Here is an 18,078-nt window from a genome sequence, read left to right on the forward strand (position 1 = left end):
AAATGTGAACAGAGTGACTCTATATTTACTAAATTATTTAACCTCTATCTAAAATAAAGGTTCCTTAGTGGTTTTTGGCTTGGAAGTTTAGTTGCAGTGCAGTTAAGGACCAGGGTTGTAAACTACTGGCTTTAATAGAGTATGGCTAGAGTCCTTAAGAGAATTAAGCCTGCAAATGTAAACAGAGATATATTCACAAAATTCTCGAAGATCTATTGAAATAAAGGTTCCTTAGTGGTTTTTGGCGTGGTTGTTTAGTTCAGCACAGTTTCAAGGTACTTTAGGAACAGGATTGGGAACTACTGGCTTTAATAGAGTGTTGCAAGAGTCCTTAAGAGAGGCAAGCCTGCAAACGTGAACAGAGTGAATAGAAAATCTCTATATTCACTAAACCCTATTTAAAATAAAGGTTCCTTAGTGGTTCTTGGCTTGAATGTTTAGTTCGGTGCAGTTTTAAGGTACTTTAGGACCAGGATTGGGAATTACTGTCCTTGATACAGTATGGCAAGAGTCCTTGAGAAAATCAAGCCTGCAAATGTGAACAGAGTGACTCTATATTCACTAAATTCTTTAAACCCTACTTGAAATAAAGGTTTCTTGGTGGTTCTCTGCTTGGATGTTTAGTTCAGTGCAGTTTAAAGGTACTTTAGGACCAGAATTATAAAGAATGGCAAGAGTCCTTGAGGTAAGCAGGCCTGCAAATGTAAAGATAGTGACAAGAAAAGCTCTATATTCTCCAAACTCTGCTTGAAATAAAAGTTGAATGTTTAGTTCAGTTAAGTTTCATGGCATTTCAGGGGTACTTTAGAACCAGGATTGGGAACTACTGGCTGTGCCAGAGTGTGGCAAGAGTCCTTAAGAGAGGCAAGCCTGATAATGTGAACAGAGTGACTCTATATTTACTAAATTATTTAACCTCTATCTAAAATAAAGGTTCCTTAGTGTTTTTTTGGCTTGTATGTTTAGTTAATGCAGTCTAAAGGTACTTTAGGACCAGGATTGTGAACTACTGGCCTTGATAGAGAATAGCAAGAGTCCTAGAGGTAAGCAGGCCTGCAAACGTGAACAGAGTGACCAGAAAAACACTATAATTACTAAACCCTACCTGAAATAAAGGTTCCTTAGTGGTTCTCGGCTTGGATGTTTAGTTTAGTGCAGTTTCAGTGCAGTTCAGGGGTACTTTAGGACCAGGACTGAGTGTAAGGCAAGAGTCATTGAGAGATGCAAGTCTGCAAATGTGAAACGAGAGACTAGAAAGCTCTATAACTGCTAAACCCTACTTCATATAAAGGTTCCTTGGTGGTTTTTGGCTTGGATGTTCAGTTCAGGGCTACTTTTGGACCAGGGTTGGGAACTATGGGTCTTGACAGAATGGCCAACAAGAGTCCTTAAGAGAATTAAGCCTGCAGATATGAAGAGAGTGACTGGAAAAAACACTATATTCTCTAAACCCTACTTGAAATAAAGGTTATTTAGTGGTTATTGGCTTGAATGTTTAGTTGAGTACAGTTTCATTGGACTTCAGGGGTTCTTTAGGACCAGGATTGGGAACTACTGGCCTTGACAGAGTTGGTAACAAGAGTCCTTAAGAGAAGCAAGTCTACAAATGTGAACAGAGTGACTCTTTATTCACTAAATTCTCTAAATCCTATTTGAAATAAAGGTTCTTTAGTGGTTCTTGGCTTGGATGTTTAGTTAGTTCAGTGCAGTTTCAGTGCAGTTCAGAGGTACCCCAGGACCAGGATTGGGAACTACTGGCCTTGATAGAGTGTAAAAGGCAAGAGTCCTTGAGAGAAGCAGGTCTGCTAATGTGCACAGAGTGACCAGAAAAAACAGGAATTAGATGAACACAGCAGTTTCTCTGCTGTTGTTTAAGGATAATTGAATCCTTTATTGACTTTTCTCAATTCTATCTCGAGTTTATTAAGCCTGCCGAGACCTGCCTATTGCGGGCATTAGAGCGAAATTAATATTTTAAGATGCAATTCTGGCTGCATGGGGCTGCATTTCATTAAAGGAGCAGGCAGCAATTAAACTCCGCCGCTCTTCGTTTATCTGATTTCACCTGAATTTCTTTCCCAGCGACAAAAAACAAAAAAAGCGAGCTAATTGGCCCCTAATACAGAATGGAAGGCACTTAATAGCCGCAATACAACCTCTACTGCAGCAGAATCTCTTCTTCTTCCGGCAATGAGGTTTTTCATGTTTTTCCAGCAAAAAAAGAGAGTGTGTTTGTGTTGCACTGGAGCAGCAGGGAAGTTGCGAGCATCCGTCTTGTTAAGCTCAGGTTTTGTCAGGCTGATAAAAGTGCTGGTGGTGTTGCATGGTGAAGGGTGTCCTCTCTGTCAGACCACCTGTCTGGTTTACAGCACTCCAGAAATCCATCCCAAGACTGAGGGGAAAAAAGCATTTCTCTTTCCTCTAGATGAGGCTGAAAAGGAGTTACAGTCTCCAAGTTTCCAGCATCCGACTGATCTTTTAAAGCTTTAGCTGCCTCTATACTTTATGTCAGGCTTTAAGACGATGCTACCTTGTTTTCAAGTCGGAAAACAAGACGGAAAACAAGCGAGAGTCACCAAATTATCTTTATCAATTCAATTCATCCCTTTTATGGAATTGTTCTATTGCAATCAATAGGAAAGGAAATGCTAGATTACCCTCGGAAAAATATCTAACCCTAACCGTGATGGATTAGCACGTTCTCTTTCAGTTCAATCATCCTTAATTTAAGTTCGTTTTTGAGTTGACACACATTCGGAGCTCGAACTGAAAAATCCTCGCACCCATGAAGCAAATCTGCGACTTTTTCCTTCCTCAGGTTCACGTTAGCGCTTTTCCTCGTACAATCCCTCAGCGCATGCACAGTTAAAGCACTCCACTGTGCACAGGTGAAATTGTTATTTGTCTCACACTCGCACCCACACTGAAATTCCCTCACTTTTACTATCCACACTTTACCCAATCGAACGCACACAGGTCGCGAGGTCAGGCATGAGGCGACACAAATGCTAATGCTAACAAGTTACACACCAGGGGGGAGGGGAATGGGGGCAGGAGGGGTTTTTCAACAGCAGACTGCTTCATCCCTGGCTGTCCGACACTCCTGACATTTCCGCCCTCTCTTGGAGGAAATAACGAATTGTATGTAATTACGTGGTCGCGCCCGACGATCCGTCATTAGCCCCCTCGCTGCCTCTTGCATTGCTAATTCAGTGTTATTCTTTCTTCCAGAAATATAGCGTAATTAGATATTGACTGAATAATCAATTTGATGAATCGAACCAAACGTGGCAGATTCCTACATATAGAGGCACACGGTGTGCAAGGCATGCAAACACTAGCTGTGTTGAGATGCTAGCTTCGTTGAAACTTACTCTAGCTGGGTTTGAGGCTAGCTGTGTTGAGATAGACTCGAGCTGACCTGAGAAACTAGCTGTGTTGAGACTGACTCAAGTTGTGTTTAGATGCTAGCTGTGTTGACTCTGACTTTAGCTTTGTTTAGATGCTAACTTTGTTGAGACTGACTGTAACACTTTTAACAAAGCTTGTCAGTCATAACACAGTCTTAATACTGTTAGCATCTCAACACAGCTAGCTCCTCAACACAGCTAGCTTCTCATTCAGCTAGAGTCAGTCTAAACACTGCTAGCATCTCAACAAAACTAGCATCTAAACACAGCTAGCATCTCAACACAGCTAGAGTCAGTCTCATCACAGCTAGAGCCAGTCTCAACATAGCTGTAGACAGTCCTAAAACAGCTAGCACCTCAACACAGCTAACACCGAAACAAGCACCTCAACACAGCTACAGTCAGTCTCAACACAGCTAGATTCCTTCTCAGCACAGCTTACACATCAACAGAGTTAGAGTCAGTCTCAAGACTGCCGGCATCACAACACTGCTAGCTTCTCAACACAGCTAAAACCACAGCAAAACAAGCACCTCAACACAGCTAGAGACAGTCTCAACACAGCTAGCACATCAACAAAACTAGCACCTCAACAAATCTAGCACTTCAACGCAGTTAATGTCAGTCTCAACAAAACTATCACCTCAACAAAACTACTTCCTCAACAAAGCTACAGTCAGTCTCAACACAGCTAGAGTTCTAACACAGCTAGAACCTCAACACAGCAAGCACCTCACCAAACCTAGCACCTCAACATAGCTAGAGTTTCAACACAGCTAGCACCTCAACACAGCTAGAGTCAGTCTCAATACAGCCAGAGTTTTGACACAACTAGCACCTCAGCACAGCTACCATCTCAACAAACCAGCACTTTAACAGAGCTGCAACTCAACAAAACTAGCCCCTCAATACTGCTACAGTCAGTCTCAACACAGCTAGCAGCTCAACACAGGCAACATCTCAACGCATCTACCATCTATACATAGCTAGCCTCTCAACACAGATAACATTTCAACACAACTAGCCCCTCAACAAAGCTGCAGTCAGTCTTAACACAGCTAGAGTTTCAACAAAACTAGCACCTCAACGTTACGCTTAACAGTTTCTAGTCTTGTTTGTTTAATGATGTGAGCAGCCTTCATCCCATTCGATGCCAAGAGAGGCATTAAACTCCATTACAAACAAAAATACAAACACACACAAATTACATACAGTCCCACAGAGGACGTGTCTGACTGGTTTTGGGATGCATCTCCTGCTTGTTCTCTGTCAGGCTTGGCAGTTCTCTGTGGTGCAAGAGAGTTATGCAGAACCCAAGCCGTAGCTGTATGTGTTAGCCGTCTCTGTGTCCACCTGGTCCAAACTGCGCCCATCAAGCAGAACATTAGGACCACCTCCTCGTCTCTGCACTCGTTTTCCACGGGTTCAGCTCCACTGATCATGTAGGACAGTTTGTAGTTGGTTAGTTGGTTAGTTAGTTCTTCAATACTTAGGTGAGACTCCACAGGATAGACCATTATTATTATCAGTGTTATCGTTAGCACTGCTAACAATGCTAATGGTGGTGGTGGTGATGGTTAGTATTAGGGAAGGTTTTAGTAGTGTGTTTTGATCAGATAGAGCAGCAGCAGTGCTGCTGGAGTTTTTAAACACCGATAAAGTGAATTTATCAGCGCCTTCAGGACGATGTTCGATGTTGGTTGATGTCGATAGACTATTCTGACTTTTTAAAGATGTTTAAAAACTCAAGCAGCACTGCTGCTCTTCATTCTCTCGCTCCAGCACAGCGTAAATCATCCTACAAAGTGTCCTATTTGCTCAGTCGAGCTGAAAATCGAATCGAAAATCTCTGCAGAAACAAAGGAGGTTCTCATAATGTTATGCTTGATGAGTGCAGATCCATTGTTAGTGCATCTGATTGATCACAAGACACAAAGTCCATGCTAACGACTCCTCGTCTCTCCTGGTTGCATACAGTCCGGCAGAACGTTTCATCTCTAGGCGTTGCTAACCGAAACCAAGGTAGGACCATACTTCCAACTCAAAGACCAAATACTCTTTCTTTTCCTTTCTTTTCTGTTCTTTTTTCCTTTCCGTTCTGTTCTGTTTCCTAGCGAGTCTCTATAGTCTGTATAGCGAGAGTCATGAGATGATCTCACCCGGGATTCAGCTGCCAGATTTAGCAGGGTTTCCATGTGCTGTACTGTCAGACCCGAGTCTGACAACCTCCAAATGGACAAACTTGTTGTTTTTTTTCTTTCTCTCTTTGCTTTTTTTCTTCTTCTACTTCTTCTGCTTCTTCTTCTTCTTCTTCTGTCTCACTAACGTACTGCGAGCATCTCTGACACGTCTGAGAGCAGAGCCGTGATTTGCTGTACAGCTTTACCAGAGATACAGACTGCTCCCCGTATACCATCCACTATAGAAACCACACACAACCCAACACTCAGCTCCTCCCGGTAGCCTCACGCTGTGGCAGTTTGTGGGCTTTTTGATGATCTTCTCCTCTTTGAAAGTGAAGGAGGGTGAGAGAGGAGCTCAGTTTTTTATAAGAGAAAAGGGATTTTTTTTAGATATTGCCAGTGTGGCAAAGTTTCTATTATTAATATTTTTGCAAATACAGTTTATCCTCTTGAGACTCTGTGTCCTCGTATAGGGACATTACATTTCTGCTTCTGTGCACCATGATACTTTTATATGGTTTAAGTATTGACCCATTGGCCTCATATGGAGACACTATCCGTAGCATCTAGTGGCCACATGACAAAATTACAATCAATTGAATGAAAACAAGATGACGGGAATCCCAGTCAAAAGTTTCTACAGCCAGTCCAGACAGAAACATAGGCTTGGTGAAAAGTCATTGAATTTTATGTTTAAAACTAACTTATTTACTTAGTGTCGAAAGCTCAAATTTAATTTTTGGACAACTTGGTTTCTACTGATCACAGATGTCAAGGATAAATGTTAAAGGTTAAAATAAACTTCTGTCCACATATGAGGATGACGTTTTTGTACAAGAAGTTGTTTTTTGAAAAAATACAGTTTAGTTTTTATACTAGTTTTAAGTCTTACTAATCCCAAATAGCTAGGAGAAATAAAAAATGCACACAAAGCAAAAGTCCAGGTCTCAGGAGGATACAGCACAAATGCAGTTTCTACCACTGGTCACTAGGGGTTGGGCAAAATACTATTAGGGCAAAAAGAAATAAGATGATTTTTAGCTGAGAAAGTAATAGAATATTATAGTAAATTTGTTAAACAAATTATATTGTTATCACATATCTATCTATCTATCTATCTATCTATCTATCTATCTATCTATCTATCTATCTATCTATCTATCTATCTATCTATCTATCTATCTATCTATCTAGAATAACTAGAATAACATTGAAAAGCCAAAAATCACTGTCTCAGAAAATTAGAATATTATATTATAAGACCAATTGGTACATTTTACAGTGTGGGCAGTGTGCCAAGTCCTGCTGGAAAATGAAATCTGCATCTCCATAGAAGTTGTTATCAGCAGTATCTATCTATACCCTATTCCCTCCCACTGTCGCACTGGTCGGCACAGTGTGCTGGGGAGCTGGGGATCCAGCGCTTTCCTTCAAGTGCATTAGTTACCTAGTGATGCTGCATGTGCTAGTCTTCATCCTCCTAGTGTTGTGGGCGTTACTAGTGATGACGGATAACATTACAAAATCTTTTGACATTTTTTGTACAAAAATAGCTACTATTATTTAATATCTTACAGTTAATTATCTCACAACTCGGTGGCTTTGGATTTTCATGTTCTGCTTCCTGATAAAATAAACGCAAATGTAGCATTAATTCATTGCATGATTGAGCCATTCTAATGAATATTATATATTGACAATATCATAATTTTTAGAGAAAATATATTATTGTACATGCATTTATGCATCTAAATAAAATCTAAATAAAGCACATTTTAGATTTTAATGTAAAAATAATAACTACTTTCTCGTACATTGATGAAATGATCAATATATGTATGTATATATATATATATATATATATATATATATATATATATATATATATATATATATATATATATATATATATATACGTTTATTCAGTCATTCTTTGGAAGAGCTTGATTATTACTAAATGGCTTTAAATGCGAATCCACCAATCAGACAAGGATAAGCAGATTCACAGCAGATTACTGGAGATGACATGGTAGATTCGATTGTAGATTGTCAAGAAATGGCCCTTGATTTTTTCCAATAATCTACAAAATAAAATATGACATATTTAGATTAAACAGCAGTAGATTTAATTTAAGAGTGTAGGTTTGTAAGCTGTGGGAAGCTGTAGAATTGGCCTGGTTTTGAGTGGATTAGTCTCATATTGACCCTGGTTAGTTCTGCTCCACAGAACCGATTAAGCATCTGCTTTATGTTTAGGTTTCAGACAGCAGTACAGACTCCAGGTCAGTGTAGAGCAGTGTGATCTACAACTATTACACTTCACCTGCTGAACTGAGTCAACTAGACAATTTCATACTTCATTAGTCGCTGAACGCAGCATAAAAATCAAACCAGTGGTGGAACATGTGTGGAACCATGTGGAGAACATTACAGCATCTCAGGATAACATGTTCTGTTATTTTATATAAGTATATTTTCTTCTTTTGTTCACGCAAAAAGTGTAGAATATAAATATACTGTATAAAAATAATATTTAAAGTTGAACATACAACACATTTCAGATTCACCTGGACTCTTTTTCTGTGTGGTTTAGCATTGTCCTGCTGAAATATGCAAAGCCAACACTGAAAGAAACATTGGGCCTTATTTTAGTGATTTAACTATAGCGCATCTGTCAATTGTGGATCACAGAGCTGCATTTAGGGCGTGTCGGTGTGTCTTTGATATTGTGAGTGCGCAAAAACCTGTAAAAAATGCACCTTATGCAGCTCGAAACGTGCAAAAGTCATGTATTAATCATGGATGTGGGTGATTTTGGCCGTAATGTGAAATAACCCAATCAGAGTGTTGGTTGTCATTTCCTTTAAGAGGCAGGTGAGCTCTGACTTTGGCGCGTTTTTATCTTAACAGCATGGTGCTTTTGTGCATCTCAGCAGAGCATAATGGGAACAGCATTGATATTTTATTCTTTATTCTGTTTATTGTTGAGGTAAAAGCTTGATTTGGGTGTACACACACTGAGAATTTGTATGGCTGACTGTTGACTGTTGTCAAGGTTTTAATCAGTCAGTTGCACACCTGTATTTCCCGCCATCAATATAAAAACATACGAGAAATTTACCTGAACACACCTCACTTCCAGACCACCACAAACCATCAGTGTAGATATATTCCTAAACTCTAAACGACGCTATTTTAACAGTGCAGGCTCTTCCAATTCAAAGCCATGCTGTTGTTATAAAGCAGTATATGGTTTAGCATTGTCCAACCTAGATGCACTGATAACAAGCTGGATGGTCCTTTTTTAAAGATCAACATCCATGCATTCCAACTTTTAACATTTTTGATTCATCTCACTGTAGAATAGTCCATATAAAATTGTTTTGTACAACCCTTTTTTGGAGATGTTATTGTTCTTCATGAATATCTAGGGTCCTATCGTACATCCTGTATAAGGCACATCTCATCTCGATGCTTGTTGCTATCTTACACCTCGTCAACAGTCTATTTTCACACCTCGCACCCGTGCCATTAAAATAGTGTTTAAGAAGAGTTCAGGAATAATCTATATGGTGGTTTGGAAGTGTACATTTCTGTCGTATTGCTATCTTGGCGAAGAAAAACACACACAGGTGCGCCACTGACCGATTTGAACCCTGACAACAGTCAACAGTCAGCTGTCCATATATATCATAGCTAGGTGCAAATCTAGCATTTATCTCAACAGTAAACAGAATAAAAAATAAAATAACATTGCTGTTCCCTTTAAATGAGCTGCTGTTAAGATATGAATGTGCCAAAGTCAGAGCTCACCCGGCTCTTAAAGGGAACGTAAGGTAAGTTAAAAAAATAATGATTGTTTTATTTCTCATTACACCCAAAATTAACCACACCCATGATTAAGTAAGAGAATTAGTACATGCGTTTTGCGCGTTTTGAGTACTTTTCCCGTCGTTTCGATAGCAAAGACACACTGACTATCTTATATTGCTAAAATAAGGCCCCTGTTCATATTCAGTGTTCTTTATGAGATTTACGAATCATTGCATTCTGTTTTCATTTTCATTCTCTTACATTTTACACAGCGTTTCAACATTTTTCAGAGATTGTTTTGTATATTTTAACCTCATTTCTGTTTGTTTCTGTTCAGCTGATCACTCATGCCTGGTTTAATTTGTCACGTTCTGGTTTAAATTGTTTAATTGTTCTTTTTTTGTTGGTGTTTTGTTGTGTTTTATTGGTCCAGTAGCTCCTCAGGTTGCGTTGTCCACCGTGCCCTCTGTTCAGATTGCGAACAGTAAGAGAGGTAGGACTGCTGAGATTCATACAGAGCCCCTCCCCCTCCTCAATCAGCCCGCCCCTCTTTGACCACACCCACTATTTAGCCACGCCCCTAATCCCGCTGTATGAATCTTAACCTCTGAACCGAGCCCAGAGAACCAATCAACCTACAGTACCAGTCAAAAGTCTGGACTCATCTTAGAGACATATACTCATAACACGTTATAATGCATTCATAAAGCATTAATAACATATATTTATATACATATTTATAAAAATACATAACAAATTTTAGCCATGTCTATTATGCATTATGAATTATTAGTTATTATACCTACAGCATCACCAGCTGTGTTCATAAGATGTTATATGTCAACACCGAGAACCAAAACCTCGAAAAAACTGCTATAATTATTAATAAACACTCATTATTAAAAGTGTGATATTTACAGCTCTGGGAAAAAAACAGTTTCTGAATCAGTTTCTCTGATTTTGCTATTTATAGGTTTATGTTTGAGTAAAATGAACATTGTTGCTTTATTCTATAAACTACAGACAACATTTCTCCCAAATTACAAATAGAAATATTGTCATTTAGAGCATTTATTTACAGAAAATGAGAAATGGCTGAAATAACAAATAGTTTTAAGAGTTCAGAATGGAATAATCCTGTTTTTTAATCACAGTTTTAATTCATGCATCTTGGCATCATGTTCTTCTCCTCCACCAGTCTTACACACTGCTTTTGGATAACTTTATGCTGCTTTACTCCTGGTGCAAAAATTCAAGCAGTTCAGTTTGGTGGTTTGATGGTTTGTGATCATCCATCTTCCTCTTGATTATATTCCAGAGGTTTTCAATTTGGTAAAATCAAAGAAACTCATCATTTTTAAGTCCTCTCTTATTCTTTTTTCAGAGCTGTAAAGGTTAATTTAACACAGATTTATAACATATTACAAACACAGCTTATTGTGCATTGTAATAACACTTCATAATGCATAATGAACAATAAAATAGTGTGTAATATTTTTTGTAAATACGTATAATGCTTTATGAATGCTTTATACTGTGTTATGAGTATGTGTATAGAGTCTTTTTAGACTCTATATAGTTTTTTTATTATGTAATATAATTTAATCAGGTCCGTCCAGCTGTTGACTGGTATCATGGCCCAGTGACTTTTCACTTGTTTGTGATTTTCCTACTTTTAACCCTTTAAAATAACGAGTTGGATCATAATGAGCCCTAAAATCCGCTGTCCTGAACCTGACCCTGAGTGTACTCACTGCTGTACTAATTATCCTGGAAATTTGTCATCCTAAAAAGTTTATTTCTAGTGTAAATTCAATTAAATCATGTCTACAAAAGATCTTGTTCAGTCAGTAATGATTTACTTGGATTATATGTTGATTTTTATCAGACTTTTCAATACCATTCAACTAAATATCTATAATTCTCTTCAATTATTATGATTAAATAGCCAGTTTTTACCAGTGTACTATTATTATAATTACTCTATAATAATAAAATAGATATTTACTAGTTAGTCTTCAAGATATGTATAATGAGCCATCCAAATACAGAGATAGCATTCAACCAATAGAAGGCTTAGAATTTAGATTTTAGGTTAGTTCTACATCAAATGTCACTTTTATGTTCTGAGAAAAAAAAAACATTTGCATAAAAGTAACATTAGCTGCAAAAATAAGCTATTCTAAATTCTAAAGCTTATATTGGTTAAATAGTATCTCTGTATTTGGATGGTTCATTATGAATGCCCTGTAGACTAAAAACTAAATATCTGTTTTATTATTATATAGTAATAATAAAAGTACACTGGTAAAAAGTTGTCTATTATATTATAAATGATAAGGCTTCTGTTTTGTTGACTGTTTTAATTGTAATAAATTGACTAATACTTTTTTTTGTTTTTGAGGATTTTTTCTTAATTTTTGAAAAAAGGAGAAAACACAATTAGATTACTAAATGATCAAATAAGTCAATTCATTTGTTTTATTATTTATTTTAATTAAATACTAAACATATTTGTCATTAACCTTAAAAACAATTCATTATATTTATATATTATACTTTTGCTTCATTTGCATATTTAAAATAGCATTTGATTATTTGTAAGTGAGTGATATTTCATATAGTATTATTTTGTTATTTTCAGGAATATTTAGCACTTTATTTATTATAAACAGTTCTTAATAACCGTTTAAGTTACTATATATTAGAGCTCTGAACAATATTCTTCTTTTATTCTTAAACTGTGTGTGTGTGTGTTTGTGTTTGTGTTTGGATAATGCACTTGTCCTTACTGTACCGAAGCCAAGTTTAGTGTTTCATTGAAAGACTGTAACTGGTGTGGAATTGGGGGGCAGAACTGATGGGTAGGATTGAGGAGGGGACTGATGGGTAGGATTGAGGACAGGACTGATGGGTAGGATTGAGGACGGGACTGATGGGTAGGATTGAGGACAGGACTGATGGGTAGGATTGAGGATGGGACTGATGGGTAGGATTGAGGACGGGACTGATGGGTAGGATTGAGGACGGGACTGATGGGTAGGATTGAGGACGGGACTGTTGGGCAGGATTGAGGATGGGACTGATGGGTAGGATTGAGGATGAGACTGATGGGTAGGATTGAGAACGGGACTGAGGGGTGAAATTGAGAACAGGACTGATGGTTGGATTGAGGACGAGACTGATGGGTAGGATTGAGGACGGGACTGATGGGTAGGGTTGAGGACAGGACTGATGGGTAGGATTGAGAACGGGACTGAGGGGTGGAATTGAGTTCAGGACTGATGGTTGGATTGAGGACGGGACTGATGGGTAGGATTGAGGACAGGACTGATGGGTAGGATTGAGGATGGGACTGAGGGGTGGATTTGAGTACAGGACTGAAGCGTGGAGTTGAGGATGGGATTGAGGGGTAGGTTTCAGGGAGGGACTGATTGGTAGGATTGAGGGGTGGAGTTAAGGGCGGGACTGATGGGTAGGATTGAGGGCAGGACTGAGGGGTGGGATTAAAGGCAGGACTGATGGGTAGGATTGAGGGGTGAGATTGAGGGGCAGGTCCGAGGGGTTGGATTAAGAGGCGGGACTAAGGGGTGATCTTGAGAGAGCATGATGAACTGTACTCTCTCGGACTCCAACTGCTGATGGCGAGCTTTAATGCCCTGGATTCGAACCAGCGATCACCTGATTGTAGTGGTCATAGAGCCATTTACCAAATTCTTAATGATGTCTTGACTAGTGTCAATTAATAATTAGTATAATAAGTGTTTAACCCTTTAACAATGTTTATTTGTGTCAAAATAACTTAATTGTGATTCTTGTTGTAAAGTTTTACTTCAGGTTTTTACTTCAGTCTTCAACAGTTCTGTACGATACATTAATTTGTAATTTTACTAACATCTCATCATTAGAAATATTAGGTTTTTTTTCTTGATTTTTTTTATCATCGTGATAATAGAATTAGTAGGTAAATCGTGTCACATCGAGGCGAACAGGGTCAGTTTTGAACTTTTTCACCCAATAAAAGCTAAAGTGAGTGTGTGATCTGGAACCGCTCTGAGAAACTGGGGCGATGTGTCGCCGGTTCCACTTTACACTGTACTCTTTTATCCTTTATTATAAAGAATGGATGGATGGGAAGTTATTTCTGATATAGACGCCCAGTTTCTCGCGGTGCGTCTGACAGGATCGATACTGGGGGAGGGGTTTACTGGTCTGGGTCTGGTGTTGATGGGTAAAATACGCTACAGTTTCTCTCCCTGACCTAAAAAGCTGTGTTATTTTTGGGGTGTAGAGGATGTAGGCTATTGTTAGAGGTGTAACTTTGAGTTCCAGCTCCTGTTTGACGTGGCTTTTCCATCAGACAGCGGTTCATTTCTTTAGCCCCGCCCACCTGTGATGTAAATTTCAGACCTGTGGAGCTCAGAGGTTAAAAATTACATCGTCTTGTTTGGAATGGGTCTTGTCTCGTCTTGTCTAGAAACTGAACTTTTTTTCTATCGTTACTAAACACGAACAATTCAGTCAAAAATACCCAAATCAGTCCTTTTTCTGTATGTCTAAAATCTGCACACTGATTGGCTAGCAGCGAAAAAAAACAGCTACTCCCGCTTTCATTCAGCATCCAATCAATGAACACTTTTCATTTTAAATAGTCCGATGTAAAGTTGAGTTAAATGTGCTGTTTTTCACACCGGCTCTCTGGACTTATACTCTTTATTTATGCAAATCATCGTGAATTTGTATGCAGGACTTCCCTAAAATTCTGAGGGACCTCAACTAATTTTTCCAGACATTTTCAGAAAAAAGGGGGAGATAAATACAAACTAGCGAGATAACCAATGTTAGCAGTGATCTAGCTAACATATTAATGTTATTGGGGAGAGCACTGACATTAGCGACGAGCTAGCTAGCCTTAGCAATGAGCTAGCTAACATACTAATGTTACAGGGGATAAAACTGACCTTAGAGACGAGCTAGCTAACCTTAGTGCTGAGCTAGCTAACTTAAGTGGTGAGCTAGCTAAATACTAGTTTTACTGGGGAGAGAACTGCCGTAAGTGACTAGCTAGCTAACCTTAGTGATGAGCTAGCTAACCTTAGCGATGAGCTAGTTAGCCTTAGTGATGAGCTAGCTAACCTTAGCGATGAGCTAGCTAGCCTTAGTAATAAGCTAGCTCAAATACTAATGTTACTGGGGAGAGAACTAAAGCTAGCAATGAGCTAGCTAACCTTAGCGACAAGCTAGCTAACCTTAGAAATGAGCCAGTTAGCTTTAGTGATGAGCCAGCTAAAATACTAATGTTACTGGGGAGAGAACTAAAGCTAGCGACAAGCTAACTAACCTTAGCGATGAGCTGTTTGAGGGCAAATTGTTATTGTTTTTTTTTTATAATAAAAATTAAAAGAATTTGATTCACTTGACTTCATGTGGCGACTTCTGATTAAAAGAGACACAGATTAGGCATAAATTTTATAAACAGAGACGATATTTTCATGTTTTTATTTTTAAATCCTATTCTCGGTCTTCACTAGGACTCGGCTCTAGCCGTCTAGCCGTCTAGCCGTCTTGACCTAAATTTCCTTCGGGATAAATAAAGTATCTATCTATATATCTACAACACTAGTATTTGTGATTCAGGACTTCATGTTTTTTCCATGTCGTTGTGATCCAGCCTTCTAATCTGTCTCTGTGTCTTCATCGCTATCATGGTCATCATCTTCATCATCATCTTCATCCTCCTCCTCCTCTGCAGTGTATGCTCAGTCCAGTGCGTCTCACTAACACAGACATGCTTCCTCGTGACTCTAAAGGTGATCTGCAGGCTGTGTCCGTGCCAGTGGCTGCCGTCCTCCCGCTAACTCCAGCCTCGCTATCCCAGCATGCCCAGTATGCCGTCGAAACACACACACACACACACACACACACACACACACACACAGACACACTCATATACACGTATATACACACACACACACAAATGGACTGTGGAATGTCTTTATTAGAAATGCCCATGAGTTCCCTGATGCCCATGAAGTCTAAATCATCTACTTTAGCTTTATTTGGTTTTAGATCATTTTAGATCATTATCTTTAGTCTATTTTCACGCCTTCCGGCTGCACCGTTAAAATAGCAATCCGCCAAAGTCAGAGCTCACCTGGCACTTAAAGGGAATGAGAGCAAGAGACGCGCTGATTGGTTAATTTCACGTTATGCCCCAAATACTCACATGATAATTTTATAAAGAGAATTAGTACATGCCTCTTGTGTGTTTCAACATGCACACGGTGTACTTTTCCCATGGTTATGATAGCAAAGATACACTGTGTAATGTCTTTATTAGAACTACCCATGGGTTTCCTAATGCTATCTTAGTCACTGTAATCACAGGCCTAAATACTTTAAAAATGGTAAATCCTCAACTTTTCTTAAAAAAACAACTGAAAATACATTTAACACATGCAATACGAATGTAGACCGGAAACATCTGGTAGATGAAGTACTAACCATGTAGGGTACCCGAACGTTTGCTTCAAGCTCTTTTAGAACAAGACAAGATATGACATGACAAGAACAGACAAGACAAGACAGGACAACACGTGACAAAACAAAAGAAGACATAGCAAGACAAGACATGATAATAATAATCCTTAATTATTATATTTTGCAATGTTATAGCAGTGTAGAAGGCAGAACAGAAGAGAAATATAAAATATACAACAATATAAGATGAAAAATTTTAAAATATGAGATAATTCTTTTTGCATTTATTGCAAATTTATTGCACATGGTGAATTTTCGTATTTTGTTATTTTGAAAACACACAATTTGTGTATTTAATACAAAAATATAATTAATTAAAATATAAATAAATATTTAAATATTTAAGTTTTTATACCTTTTCTACCCAGGTCACTTTGAAGCCCATTCCACAGTCCATTCAATACAAACTCACACTCTCATACACATATACACATACTCATTAATATACAGTGGCTTGCAAAAGTATTCATACCCCTTGAACTTTTCCACATATAATAAATGTATTTTATTGAGATTTAAAGTGATCGACCAACAGAAAATATTGCATATGAGTGTAAAGTAGAACAAAAAGAATACATGGTTTTATATATCTGTTTATCAAATAAAATGCAATACTTTGTGTTTGTCTGTCACTTTAAATCTCTAGTTTGTGGTTGTAAGGCGACAAAATGTGGGAAAGTTTAAAAACTGGAATACTATTGCAAGCCACTATATAAGCACACACACACACACACACACAGCCGGCTTTAAACAGGGCGTGGTTTCTCTCCCTCTCTGCAAGACTGCGAGTGCTTCGGCCACTCCAACCGCTGCAGCTACATCGAGCTGTTAAACACCGTCATTTGCGTGAGCTGTAAGCACAACACTAGGGGGCAGCACTGTCAGCTCTGCAAGCTGGGCTTCTTCCGCAATGCTTCGGCCGAGCTGGACGATGAGAATGTTTGCATAGGTCAGTGCACCCCCCCCACCTCCTCCTCCTCTTCCTCACCCCCACACACCCCCATTTCACCCCCCTCCCCCCCGTCACACACGCTGCTTAGCGCCCCCTACTGTCACCCCGTCACCCTTCGCCTCGGCCATCTGTCCACCTGTCCATCCTCCTCCTCCTCCTCCATCATCATCTCCCAGCGTTCAGCCGTCACCTCACCTCACCTCACCTCACCTGCATGTGACACAGCTCCTCCTGCATCCTCCACCCGGCTTCCAGACCTCCAGAACCTGCATTAGCTCTGTTCTGTACTGTTAGAACTTCTGTACTAGATAATAAGATAATAAAAGTTTGTACAGCGCTAGAAACTGTGTACCACGATCTGCAAATCTGTTCGAGATTACTGAACACCTCGGCATGAGCCCAGATCCAGGAATATTTCCATAATTCAGGTATAAATCAGGTAGTTTAGAGTTTAAATTAGTTTAAATTAAAAAGTAGCATTGATTAATTAAAATATTTTAGCATTAATTTATATAATATCTGGAAAAAAAATAAGTGACCACGTTAGTTTCTCTGATTGTGCTATTTATAGGTTTATGTTTGAGTAAAATGAACATTGTTGTTTTATTCTATAAACTACAGACAACATTTCTCCCAAATTCCAAATAAAAATATTCTCATTTAGAGCATTTATTTACAGAAAATGAGAAATAGCTGAAATGCCAAAAAAAAAGATGCAGAGCTTTCAGACCTCAAATAATGCAAAGAAAACCCTGGTTAGTTTTTAATCACAGTTTTAATTCATGCATCTTGGCATCATGTTCTCCTCCTCCACCAGTCTTACACACTGCTTTTGGATAACTTTATGCTGATTTACTCCTGGTGCAAAAATTCAAGCAGTTCAGTTTGGTGGTTTGATGGCTTGTGATCATCCATCTTCCTCTTGATTATATTCCAGAGGTTTTCAATTTGGTAAAATCAAAGAAACTCATCATTTTTAAGTGGATCAGATTATGAAGGAACACATAAGGAATTATGTATTAACTTAAAAACAGTGTTAAACAAACCTAAATACTCTGTGAAGAAGCTTTTAATTACTGTTAACTTACGGCAACAAAGGAAACTCTTGCGCCTCCTTTCCTAGGGGCGGTACTGATGAGTGCCAGTTTTATCACTATGTTGTTTTTGATGGTATTAGCAT

At 38.6% G+C, this 18,078-nt stretch overlaps 1 protein-coding gene across 9 annotated transcripts in view; it reads left to right on the forward strand.

The window, feature by feature from the left end:
- Positions 1-18,078, forward strand: part of ntng1a (netrin g1a) — a 251,461-nt gene that overhangs the window by 205,910 nt on the left and 27,473 nt on the right. For 3 of the 9 annotated variants that reach the window (XM_049480888.1, XM_049480887.1, XM_049480889.1), the window contains exon 6: positions 16,728-16,895. The exons of 2 other annotated variants lie outside the window; for them this stretch is intronic. In XM_049480888.1, the coding sequence (XP_049336845.1) occupies positions 16,728-16,895 (168 nt within the window). Of the gene's footprint in view, positions 1-5,387; positions 5,433-9,839; positions 9,900-16,727; positions 16,896-18,078 lie in introns of all 9 variants that reach the window. 4 more of the 9 variants (XM_049480890.1, XM_049480895.1, XM_049480893.1 and 1 more) reach the window with 3 other exon arrangements.

The sequence above is a fragment of the Astyanax mexicanus genome, chromosome 6 (genome assembly GCF_023375975.1).
Source record: "Astyanax mexicanus isolate ESR-SI-001 chromosome 6, AstMex3_surface, whole genome shotgun sequence".
Lineage (NCBI taxonomy): Eukaryota > Metazoa > Chordata > Actinopteri > Characiformes > Acestrorhamphidae > Astyanax > Astyanax mexicanus.